The following is a 13,287-nucleotide window of genomic DNA, read 5'->3' on the forward strand; positions in this document are numbered from 1 at the left end:
ACCTAAGAGAGCAGGGAACAAGCAGTGACTGTACCTCCATGCTTTCCCATGGCAATCGATGTCCATTAGGTTAGAAATTGCTTGGCATAGTATATCTATTTACAGTATTTTAAGAATACAAAAAAAACCCAAAAAACAGGAGCAGGGATGTGGCCTGGCAGCGTCTCTGAGTTTGAACTGTAATCAGCAAAATGCACTGCTCAGAATTTGGTGAAGGGAATTAGGAGGAAGGACCAAGCTCTAAATCACAGCTTGACATACCCAAGGGCATACACACAGAGAGGCAGGCTGGCGTTTAAGTAACAGAAATAAGAAGACAAACGGCTGCACTGATTTAACCACCTTATTTTCAGCCTTTTAACTCTCAGTTTAGTGTTGATACAGCAGGTGTTGAGAGGGACAGGAAGCTTGGCGGGGGGGTGTCTCTCTCAGATCTCACCACTTGGGAGAGACGCCCTCCTTCCTCTTTAAGGAACAGCACCCCAGGGACAGAGGGGCCGCCGCAGTGCATCAGTGTCCCAGGAAGCCAAGTGAATGACAAGTACATAGGTGACGGTGAAAAGATCCCCAGCCGGCCTAGGAGAGACCACCAGAACTCATTAACAGAAGGCGGCGGAGGACCCAATAAATCCTAACAGCCTAGGGCCAGGGTCCCAGACTCTCTGCTGTGAGCCTCGAGGAATCAATGGGTACATTAACTGGAGGAGAGAAATGGATCCTGCATTTAGAATTTGGGAAACCAACATTTAACAGCTGACTTGATACAGATGATCAAAACAAAGGCTCTCTATAGCTACACAACAGGCTATTTTGAATTCTATACTGCAAATGTGTTATTCAGATGATGAAGCTTACTTTTTTACCTCTTCTGTCAAATTTCAGAAAAAGTGTCTTAACACCTCATCAAATTGGCACCTCTCAGGCGTCCATTCACACTTAGCATGGTGTTAGACTTGCTCTTAACGTTCTGCATCCTGTCATACCTCACAGCTTAATTTAACATGGTTATCTTAAGTTGCACCACAACCAGTTACCCCCCAGAAGCTTATCAGATAGAAGGCCAATCCGTTTCGGTCCTTGCCTGTCTCCAGGAAGGCACCCTTCTAACTCAGCAAGGAAATATCAAGAACTTACCTAAAGACTGTACATTTAGTGGTTAGCACAGTCAAGCTACTTACATTATGTTACTTTTTCTAATGATTAGATCTCTACTTTCTAACGTTTAAACCCTGGCAAAGAGCTACAGCGATCCCATCCCTCTAGATTAGCCCCTGTGATCTAAAGAGACACACATGCCCTTTGATGCTTGAGAGAAAAACCTCCCCTGCCTTAACACCTGTCAGGGAGCACTGCCATATCCAGCTCAAAGCTGCTTTAGCAGCAATGCGAGGAAGCATGCCAGTTCTCCTGTTCCTCATCTTCACCAAAGAACAGAGGGGGCTCTCTGTCTTTTACTTGTTTCTACCCTTCTTCTTGAAAGAATTTACTCTGGACACTGTATGACTGCAGGCTTGTCTAAGTGAGGGGCGTCACTGACCCAGGGCATCAGCACACTGGGTAGGGATGTGGATGCTCGACACCCCAGGCACCCTCCCCGATCTCCTGCCACTTGACTGTGAACAAGGATGGAATTCATCGTCCCAACTCCAGGGTCTACCAGAGTAGATGCTTTCATTACGGAGTAAATGAACATGGTTCTGCGACCTGCACAGGGGGCAAGGACCCTGCTGCACACACAGTAACGCCACTCCCGCCACCCCAGTGCACCTCACCTCGCTAAAAAGGGGAAAGGGAGAGCAGTGTGGCTCTTGCTCACATGCTGATTTCAGGAACATGAGTTCACACCTGACCTTGAAGGACTGTTTCCAGCTAGTTGAAATGACACTTGTTTGACTACTGATATTCAGCCCCCTCATCTTACATTTGCAGCTCCTCTACGGACTACCAAAATAGCACTTTTAAAGAGTTATTGTCTAATCTGCTGTAGGTAATTTTTAAACTGCAGAAAGAGACATTTGCCCCCCTCGTTTGCCCTAGCAGAAAAAGGAACACTACAGGTATTTCAAATCAATTTAAATGAAAGCTACTCTGAAATATGCCTCGTCAGACACAAAAGTACAAACGGGAATTTATTTCCCTGACATTCCTACCAAAAGGAAAATGCTATGCTGAGTGAAATGTGTTAGAACTGGAAGCATCTCTTCTGTCTAGGGGAGGTTAAGTGTTGAGCTCTAACCCAGACAGCAGGATGCACTCTCATGGTTTACTCTCTCCTCGGTGTCTTCCGTCTTTCCCCCTGATTTGGATGCTATCTCAAGCCCGTTTCTTTGTAATGAACTGCAAAAGGCTGTTCCCCTTTCCCACTCAGTTCAGTGCAGTCGCTCATTCATGTCCGACTCTTTGTGACCCCACGAACTGCAGCATGCCAGGCCTCCCTGTCCATCACCAACTCCCAGAGTTCACCCAAACCCATGTCCATTGAATTGGTGATGCCATCCAGTCATCTCATCCTCTGTCGTCCCTTTCTCCTCCTGCCTTCAATCTTTCCCAACATCAGGGTCTTTTCAAGTGAGTCAGCTCTTCACATGAGGTGGCCAAAATACTGGAGTTTCAGCTTTAACATCAGTCCTTCCAGTGAACACCCAGGACTGACCTCCTTGCAGTCCAAGGGACTCTCAAGAGTCTTCTCTAACACCACAGTTCAAAAGCATCAATTCTTCAGCGCTCAGCTTTCTTCACAGTCCAACTCTCACATCCATACATGACCACTGGAAAAACCATAGCCTTGACTAGACAGACCTTTGTGGACAAAGTAATGTCTCTGCTTTTTAATATGCTGTCTAGGTTGGTCATAGCTTTCCTTCCAAGGAGTAAGCGTCTTTTAATTTCATGGCTGCAGTCACCATCTGCAGTGACCCTAACCCTTACCCACTAGAACTCCTCTAAGAGATTACCTATAGATGTAAGCAGTAGAGACACCACTGGGGATAATTTCTAAACAAGAATCCTATCTCCCCCCAATTATTCTACTGTAGAAATCTGTTAAAATGGTTGCCAGATGTTCAACACACCTACCGATTCATTCGCTCATTCAATCATTTAACAAATAGTTATTGAGCATATGAGGTATACCAGAAGCTATGCTAGGTGCTGAGGACACAGTGGAGAACCCCTGTCATCAGGGAGCTTACAGTTTCAGCTCAGACAGGCAAAAAAGTGAAACAATATCATAAAAGATGAGGGTAGAGCAGTGAAATGAAGACATCACATTAGAGAATAAGGTAGGCACTTCCCTGTGGTCCAGTGGTTAAGACTACTCCACACTCCCAACGCAGGGAGCACAGGTTCGATCCCTGGTAGGGCACTAAGATCCCACGTGCTGTGCGATGGGGCCAAAAAATAATAAATAGATGAATATTTTTAGAGAGAGAGAACAAGGTATATTAAGAACACCCAATTCTGACACAGAATGCTGCTTATTTCATTCCACCTTCTGGTTTCTTGTTTTTTGGTTAATGTGCTCAATTTCAAAGAGTCAAGCCTTTTATTTGTATTAAATCCCCAAAGCAAAATGGTAAGCTGTGTTTTTTTAATTGGCCACCTGCATCCACAATTTGAAATCTGCATGAGAAAAGCAAGGATGCCCTTTGGAAAAAAATGTTTCCCCATATGTTCATCACAAAATGGATTTTAAAAATACATTTAAAAATTAAGAATCTTATGTAACATTACTGTTTTGAAATTACAAACTTAATGTGAAAGTGAAAGTCATTAATCCTGGCAGAAAAAGTCTGTTTTAATAATGCACTTCTTTCTACTCACAGGGGAACCCTGCCTATGAGAAATATATAAGACCACTATTACAAGGCCGGAGAGCCAGGCTCTGAGACAACCCGCAGCACTGGAGAGGCAGCACCGTGTGCTCGTCATGCTACGGCGCAGGTGTCCTTAAAATCTACAACTACACATGCACGTATTGTTTAAAAGAATCATTATCCTTCAGAGACAGTCTGAAGCATATGAAATATCTGATTTATTCCAAAATAATCCAGGGGAAGAAACAGGGGGAGTGAATCATTGTTAAAGCTGTTTAATGGGTATGTGGGTGTTTACACTATTCTACTTCCGAATGTTTGAAATTTCCCACAATTAAAAACAAAGCACTATCCATTTGTAGCATCTGTTTTGTGAAATCCCAGGGTTTTGCTTTAGATCTAGCAAAAGCCAACAGATCTATTAGTTATCACTTGTGTTGTCACAGCACACATTTATTCATCCCAGGGCTTAAAAGAAAACACACACACACACTGCTGCTAAGTCGCTTCAGTCGTGTCCAACTCTGTGCAACCCCATAGACGGCAGCCCACCAGGCTCCCCCGTCCCTGGGATTCTCCAGGCAAGAACACTGGAGCGGGTTGCCATTTCCTTCTCCATTCCGTGAAAGCGAAAAGTGAAAGTGAAGTTGCTCAGTCGTGTCAGACTCTTCGAGACCCCATGGACTGCAGCCTACCAGGCTCCTCCGCCCATTGGATTTTCCAGGCAAGAGTGATGGAGTGGGGTGCCATCGCCTTCTCTGATACACACACACACACGCACCTAAACAATCCTCTTCTAAAAGTGTATATACTTGCCATAGTCTAAATAAAATGTCAATCACCTCACGCCAATCAGAATGGTTGTCACTAAAAAGATAAGAAATAGGGACTTCCCTCATGGTCCAGTGGCCAAGACTCTGCTTCCAGCTCAAGGGGGCAGGGGTTCGATCTCTGGTCAGGGAACTAGATCCCACATGCCACAAGTAAGACCCAGCACAGCCAAATAAATAAATACTTTAAAAATAAATTAAAAAAAAAAATTTTAAGGTAATAAATAACAAGTACTGGCAAGGATATGGAGAAAGGAAAACACTTGTGCACCGTTGGAGGGGAGTGTAAGTTGGTGCAACCACTGTGGAAAACAGTATGGAGGTTCCTCAAAAAGTTAAAAATAGAGCTATGATGCAGTCCAGCAATTCCACTTCTGAGTATGTGCCCAAAGAAAGCAAGAACACTAACTTGAATGATACCTGTGTACACCTACAGTCACTGCAGCATTATTTACGACAGCAAAGATATGGGAACCATCTAAGAGTCCAACACATGAACAGACAAAGAAATTATGGTGTACATAAACAGCGATATTACTCAGCCGTAAAAAAGAATGAGACTGTACCATCTACAAGAGCATGAACGGTCCTAGAGAGTACTAGGCCACGTAAAATAAATCAGACAAAAGACAAAGGCCATATAATTTCAATTCTATTAAATTCTATCAAAAAAAAAATGAGCAAACAAAACAGAAAGAGACTCAAAGATACAGCAGTGGTTGTTGGGGAGGTAGGACACAGGTGAAAGATTAGAAGGCACAAACTTTCAGTTATAAAATAAGTCACAGGATGTAACGGATACCACAGGGAGTACAGTCAGCAACACTGTGGAGACTGGTGACACATGGTCCCCAGATTTACCGTGATTGATCGATTCATAATGAATATGAATGTCCAATCACCATGTAGTACACCTGAAATCAACACAATATTGTATGTCAACTATACTTCAATTTAAAACCTGAAAAGAAAAAAAACAGCCCTAGGGATACAACATAAATGTTTAAAAATCAACTGTTCTACAATAAAAATCATTTAAAATTTCATAAAAGACATAACTGTCTCAAATTATCCAAATATAACCACGCTACATTTTTCACATCATTTTCAACTGCCCAAGTTAACACACTCAAAATTAAATATTATCAAACAAATGGCAAAAAACCTCAGCAGGCTACTTTTCCTAATATACTCATATAATCATTTAATCGTTAATAACATAAATCTTAGAAAATTTACCAAAAGCAAACTTATCTCCAGTAATCTGGACAAGGGAGAGGCCTCATAAACGTTTAACTCTTAAAACCCTGGAACAACTAATAGCCATACTTCATACCAGTTTTCAGTCCAAATTAATTTTATCTTTCATTCACCTCTGTTAACAATGCGTTGACTGGTTAAGCTGTTCCTTTCCTTGTTGTTTGTTTTTTAGGTAACCCCTAATCAATTTGAAGTAGGAGACAATTTTCTAAAATGATAACCTCATACTTATGAAACCACAGCCACCTACCAATAGTTAACGTTAAGGGATTTTAGTTTGAAAACGGTGAAAATGGGGGTAATTACAGGTTTCTAGATATTGGTCACTTGTCAAACCTTAAATTTTCAGAACGAAGTGGGCAAACACGGATGTAAGACAGTGTTCTCATCCTCCTTTTAAAGAAGAGAATTTCAGAATCTTCTCAGAGAAGAAAAGGGAGTCTGGGGTGCACAGCCTCAGAACCCTACTCCTCCCTTAGACAACAGGGAAATTTCTGAACTGTCATTTAAAAGGTGTTCTAGTAAACTAGGAAGTTTCACTATAGTTAACATAATCCTTCCTGTGAGCAACTTCCAAGAAACAGAATCCATTGAACTATGCAAAATAAGACTACAGTGAAATAAATAAAAGTACACCGTATCTCCAACTGTTCTAGATCCTTCGTTCACTCCAGTTTCCTTCTCCTCAGAAAGTTAATCTTAATAATAAATTGCATTCATGGGTCACCATTAATACGTGAGAATAAAATGGCTCGAGTCGGTTTGTCCCTGTGCTCAATACAAAGCTAGAACAAGGGTCACAGAGCAATGACAACCGGAGAAAAATCTATGATCTTCAAAATAAGTCCTATTGGAAAAAAAATTGTCAAGCTGTACATTCGCTGTCCAACTATGCGCTGTTTTAAACTAAACTAGTAATTTCATCAATTCCTGACTCGACAGCACAGTAGAATTCCATAAACTGCACCCTGAAGCTCCCACTGGGTCCTTCTGAATCAAATACAAACATGCTATAGGCAGTATTTATTAGGACATAAAACAATTCACCTTTTAGACAAGGATTAAGATTTCCCCCCTTAACAATAATCAACCAATACACACCTAATTCTCATATTTCAATTTTTATTGGTTTTTTTTTTTTTTCTGGTAGACAGTACCACTTGACAATTATACTGCACCAGGCATAAGATGTTAAGATTTCTACCACAGGGACGTTTTGTATTCAGAATCCAATATAAATATTTCTAGTCAGACATCTCCATGGCTACAGATATTTGGTTGCTTGATTTATATGCATAGAAAGAAACAGTTGTCATAACTGTAAAAAGCAGTACTTAACAAGTACTTTTACATGATTGGAATAGTTTTCCTTTAATATTACAATACTGCTTATTGGTCTGAAAACTAGGTCACCCTACATGATGTTCTGATTTTTCCCCAAGGCATCATGAGTACTCTGTTTATTCTTTCACTCCTGCATTTTTAGCCTTCTAGTTGATTTAGGGGCTATTTAATCAGAAATCATTTTAGCACTGCAAAAAAAAAAAAAAAAGCTTTGTTAAATCATTATAGACCATAATGATTTTCAGACTTCTTTGTATTAAAAAAAAAAACAAAAAAACGGTATTTGGAGGCTCGGAACAGGCACATGCACACTTGGGGTGAAGGGAACAAAATATAGAGGAGTACTTCCTTCTGGTCCCCAACGCCTTCAAATAAATACAAATATTAAAAAAAAAAATCTCACACTGTGATTTAAAAAAAAAAAAAAAGTCAGCCTCTTGGATGTCCTGGGAAGTCCACTTCCAGGAACCTCCCCCAGGGCTGAGGTCAGTCGTCCGTCTTCCGGGCCAGCCTGCAGAAAGTCCAGTTGTGCTCCACCGTGTTCTCGTTGGCCCGCTCACTCATGTGGTGCACTCGGGTGTTGCGGATCGTGAAACCCTGTTTTGTAATGTACTCCATCAGGTGGACGCGGAGAGAGACTTCCTGGTGATAATCACAGGGTCCGAAAGTAAAGGACACCTGGCAATCTCTGGTGTCCATCATGTGCTTATTCCACTTCGTAAAATAGTTTGATATGCCTTCTAGTAAGGAATGAACCTTGGTGGTAATGGTTAACTGGGTTATGATGACAGCTACCGGATTGGAGTACTTAGAAAGCTTCCGGGTACTAGATAACTCCACGACTTCTTCAAAAGTATCCACAGGATACAAAGGCTTGGGGTCATTGAGACACTGAATCAAGGGCTCAATCTGATAAAAGTCTGCTTCTTTCCGAAGCAGATCAAATTCCTTAAAATCCAGGGGTAAGGTCAGCTCTGAAGTTCTTAAGAAGTTGAGGACATATCGGAAAAGAGGTCCATCTCGATCAATGAAGTAATTGCCTTGAGGGTCTCGAGCTGTGGGGAAGTCCCCCCCAAACATGGCTCCAAGCATGGAATCCGGGTAACGCGTCAATGTGGTGAGCGATGTCGTGTACAAGTGTCCACCTACATTTAACGTGACTGGGTCAGTCATCTGAAATTGTTTAAAACATGATCAGTCATCTGAAAATAAATTTTTCTTAAATCCTAACTTTGACCAATTAAGAAAAGTAGTGGCAACAAGCAAAGCGAAAGATTCAGGCTACAGCACATCCAGCAAGCCACTGATGCAAAACAGCTTTAGTTTCAGTGAGAAACCCACCCAGATGAAGGGATCGAACATTCACTTCCAACAGAAAAAAGAGCTATGTCCACCGCTTCAGAGCCTTACACTGAAAAAGGAGGGCATGACTTCCGAAGCCATTTAATTTCAGGCCCAGGGTCTAGAGGTTTTCAGGTTAGAGTATATTATGGGAAGAGGAAGAGAAACTTAAAATATACTCATTTTCTCCCCAGTTTAAAAAAAAAAAAACAAAACTTCTATGTTTCTTAATTCAATTTAACATAAAACAATATAAATGATTGAATAACATAAAGATACCTATTTTCAGTATTTTTGTCTTTTCCCCCTCAAGAAGGGAAAAGATGAAATTTTTTTTTTTTTAAGATGAAATTTTAAAAATAAAAGTTTGTGTGGACTTAATCTCAACTTTTCATGGAAGAAATAGTGCCAAATACTAACTTAAAATACACAGTTTGGTCAAAACAATCTCATATATTTTGTTGTTGTTCAGTCTCTAAGTCATGTCCAACTCCTTGCAACTCCACTGACTGCAGCCCGCCAGGCTCCTGTCCATTGGATTTTCAAGGCAAGAAGACTGGAGTGGGTTCTCACATACCCAAAGGCTAAGAGCAGCTTTCAAATTTCATAATCTGATAGTATAATCACTTTTGTAACATTAATGTCACAATCTGACCTTTAATTTTGAAAAGCAAGCTTCTCTAAATAATACATACCTTTGGCTTTTAAAACCATACTTAAGAAATAAAGCAAGACAGGTAAAGACAGGTAATATGCAAATAAAACATTTCTTACCAAAGGAAAAAAAAACATAGGAAGACACATGCACATGCAAAAGAAAAGTACCAGCGGGCAAGTGGCTCTCAACCATTAACCTCCCACCACAGGAAAACGGCCTGCCGACTGTCACCCACCGCACACTCATTTACCAGTCAGTACTCTACGAAGCAAGCGTCTTAAGAGAAAGATACTTTAAGACCAAAAACACAGTGATTATTACAAGTTACATGGAGAGTCCACGCTGAGCTCGCTTACTTAAAAACACCAAAGTTAAAACACCCAAAAATACACAGGAACTAATTGCGGGGGAGGGAAGGGTTGTACCATTCGTAAGTTCCATTCTCATTGAGATGCATTATACCTAAGAATACATATGAAGCGAGAAAAGACACACAGCAATAATTTGCCAGCCTTCAGAACGCATCCTCAAAAGCCTCTCACCATATAGCCCCAGTCTCCATTATCCATCTGCTCCAGTGCTGCGTCTCGGGGAGCCCAGGTTCCAGGGAAACTTGGGGAAGAGAAAAAGACATGAGACAGTGCATATCACTATGAAAACAGAAGACAGGTTTCTCACCCAACAGCAGGCCAAACACCAGAGAAACACTCATCTTTGTTCTAAGGCAAAGATCTAGGGGAGAAACAATTTCCCAAAGGTCTTCTGGGGTCCCCCGACATCCTTACCACAATGGGTACCTAAGAGACCGGCAAATGTTTATACAGAGGAAAGAGTTATCCTAAACTTTGAGAGGAAGGTAGAGAGTCTAGGGAGTAAACCAGTTATTAAAATTCTACCTGTCTTCTCTGAAAATTCAATTTTTAGAATTCCTGCAGGAGAACATTATGATTAACCCTACAACCTTATCTGGTACAAAACTATGACGATCCTTATCAAAAAGGTTAACAGAGGGAAACAGTAAACTCTTTTTCATAAGCATTTCAGCTACATAAACTAAACATCTTAGTAAAAGCATTAAAAACCATAAACCTCCAAGACACTAGCATGTCCTTCCAAGAGAAATACACCAGAAACGTAGCTCTGCTGTAACACAGAAAACCTAATTACATTTCATTTTCTACAATAATCAAAACAAATACAAAACAAGTTAAATGCCGAACCATTAGAGCACAATTTGGGGCAGAAAAGAACCTTACCAATCTATCATGAGAGTCACTAGGCTGGCACTTAGGAAGGGACAGCCTGAAGACATTGATAAACACCCAGATATTCATGATGCCATTTTTATTTTATTTTTATCTACAATTTAAAAGCACTTAAACAGTTTCTCAGCTCCTGAACTGCTTCAGTCCGTTCTCCTTCAGACACATTAATCCCCAAACCTCCCGGCAATGCAAACTCCAGGGCAAATTTCAAAAGCTTTGGCAAGAGACAATAAGAAACATGGACTTAAGGGTATTTAACCAGGAAAAGCACTGTTTGTTTGTTTGTTTGGTCTTGTTTTTTTAACGGATTCATTTTTCCCACTTTTAGAGGAATCTGGCACACTAATTCCCAGAACAGGCCCTGGCTACAGAAGATCACAAAGGCTCTTTCTCAAAAGGTCACTCAGGCATGTAGAGAACATTTGCATAGCACAGCAGGGGCTGAAATCAGAGCCTCAAGCATCCATTTCTCTACCTTGCAAATTCTTCAAAGCAAACAAGCTAAAATGTAAACCAGACAACTGTGCGGTCAGTTTTTATTCTCCACACTCAGCAGCTGGGAATAGGTAGGGCTCCACATGCTATAGGGTGAGAAATGGAGCAAACATCAAATGCAGGGCTGCGATGACAATCTCTCATTCCTCTGACTGACTTCAACAACAGAATTTTAAGAGAACCAAGAAACAGGTTTTTACCAATTTGTATTATGTGCACCTAATTCAGTTACTGATGCAACAGACAGATCAGCAGATGGAACAACTGAGTGATTTAAAAGGTCAGTCACCCAAAAGTTCTGCTAAGATGCCCACCTCTGGCCTTCTCCCATCACCCAAAGGGTTCATTACTGGCAGCCTCAAAAATAATTCAGTCGACCAACATTTACTGGAGGGTAGAAGGGGAGGTAGGGGGCCTGTGTGCAATCCACATACACAGAAACAGGAAAGTATGGTCCTTGCCCCGGTGGGGCTTTCAGTCTATGAAGAAGGGCCACACGCAACAACTCAAGTACAGAATTCGAAGGTCCCATATAAAAGATGGACCGGCAGAGAGCTTCGGGAGCCAGTGAGAACGCCAAACATGAAAACGGAGGACTTTGGGGAAGGGCTCGTCTCAGTGGAACTCAGCAGGAATGTTTGGACAACCTGAAAAGGGATTCTAGAATAAAGAAACAATTTAAGTAAAGGGCTGAGGGCTCCTCTACAACATCCCTGATATAGTAAGCCGAATGTGAATAATTCGGAGAACGCAATGGCACCCCACTCCAGGACTCTTGCCTGGAAAATCCCATGGATGGAGGAGCCTGGTAGGCTGCAGTCCAAGGGGTCGCTGAGAGTCAGACACGACTGAGCGACTTCACTTTCACTTTTCACTTTCATGCATCGGAGAAGGAAATGGCAACCCACTCCAGTGTTCTTGCCTGGAGAATCCCAGGGACGGGGGAGCCTGGTGGGCTGCCGTCTATGGGGTCGCACAGAGTCGGACACGACTGAAGTGACTTAGCAGTAGCAGTGGAGATGCTTCCCTGGTGGCTCGGCTGATAAAGAATCTGCCTGCGATGCAAGGGACCCCGGTTCGATTCCTGGGCTGGGAAGATCCCCTGGAGAAGGGATAGGCTACCCACTACAGTATTCTTGGGGTTCCCTCATGGCTCAGCTGGTAAAGTTTCTGCCTGCAATGCGGGAAACATGGGTTCAATCCCTGGGTTGGGAAGATCCCCTGGAGAAGGGAAAGGCTACCTACTCCAGTGTTCTGGTCTGGAGAACGCCACAGACCTTATAGTCCATGGGATCATAAAGAGTCAGACACGACTAAGTGAATTTCACTTTCCACTTTCGGAGATGTAACAAAGAGGCACTTTAAGAGATTTGCTCAAGGGCCCATGGCTAGAAAGTAACTGAACAGGAGTTGGGGTTTTCTGATTCTTAGTCCAAATCTTTCCACAAACCTCTTCCTCCAACAGAAACTGAAAGAATAATATCCAAGAAATGAGAAATCCAAAGGACTAACTTAAAAACCCCTAATAGCCATCTATTAATGCTATCCACCTAGTAAAGGTTTATTTACAAATATAACAGTAACTCAGCCAAAGTGAGCAGTTATCATGGATTTGTAAAATTCCCTTGAAGCAAAATAGCAAGGACCTACTGTCCAGTGTGATTCGAGACTGCTATCTTCGATCTTAAACAACTCCACTCTGCGAATATCCAAACAGTTGAATAAGACATCGGAGATGCCAAAAAAGAAAAAAAGGAGACCAAAGACAAGTAAAAAACAAACGAAGAAACACGTATCATCAAAGTCACGGCTGTTATGCAAGGACCATCCACTATTAATCCTTTCTTTTTTTACTGCTAAATCAAAACAAGATAGCTTTTTGGGCAATCACACACACACACAGTTAGATGATGCTCCTGAATCTGTTCTACAGCAAAAGGCAAGGTTCTATTCCTGTACAAAGATGTAATAAAACCTCAAAGCTTAATAATTCAGGAAAGTAATTATGGAGATCTACATAAGTCCATGTTTCTTTAAAAAGTACCCAAAAGCCTCCCTTCATTCCTGTATAAGATACATCAAAATAAGATGAAGTTACTATCACTTTCAACAACTACTAAACTGTACCCTCAAAATGAAAATGTTCACTTAAGAGCTATAGAGCAGGAAAAATAGTAATGATTAATTTACATTTTATCTCTATGCCTTACTTCTAAACATCCTCTGTAGAGATGCTCAGATACAGCACAAACAAAAAAAGCAAGGACATTCCTGGTCAA

General features: G+C 41.5%; 2 protein-coding genes across 11 annotated transcripts in view; one reads left to right on the forward strand and one right to left on the reverse strand.

Moving 5' to 3' along the window:
* ACOX2 (acyl-CoA oxidase 2) overlaps positions 1-4,168 on the forward strand; it is a 30,907-nt gene extending 26,739 nt beyond the window's left edge. For all 4 annotated transcript variants that reach the window (XM_070359183.1, XM_005898983.3, XM_014479198.2 and 1 more), the window contains exon 15: positions 3,825-4,168. In XM_070359183.1, coding sequence (XP_070215284.1) covers positions 3,825-3,887 — 63 coding nt within the window. In that variant the 3' untranslated portion in view covers positions 3,888-4,168. The remainder of the gene's footprint in view (positions 1-3,824) is intronic.
* A 1,125-nt stretch (positions 4,169-5,293) lies between these two features.
* Positions 5,294-13,287, reverse strand: part of KCTD6 (potassium channel tetramerization domain containing 6) — a 49,776-nt gene continuing 41,782 nt past the window's right edge. For 6 of the 7 annotated variants that reach the window (XM_070359749.1, XM_070359750.1, XM_070359747.1 and 3 more), the window contains 2 exons: positions 9,791-9,860; positions 5,294-8,422 (listed from right to left, as the gene is read on the reverse strand). In XM_070359749.1, coding sequence (XP_070215850.1) covers positions 7,736-8,422; positions 9,791-9,860 — 757 coding nt within the window. In that variant the 3' untranslated portion in view covers positions 5,294-7,735. The remainder of the gene's footprint in view (positions 8,423-9,790; positions 9,861-13,287) is intronic. The other variant, XM_070359752.1, reaches the window with a different exon arrangement.

This window comes from Bos mutus, chromosome 22 (genome assembly GCF_027580195.1).
Source record: "Bos mutus isolate GX-2022 chromosome 22, NWIPB_WYAK_1.1, whole genome shotgun sequence".
NCBI lineage: Eukaryota > Metazoa > Chordata > Mammalia > Artiodactyla > Bovidae > Bos > Bos mutus.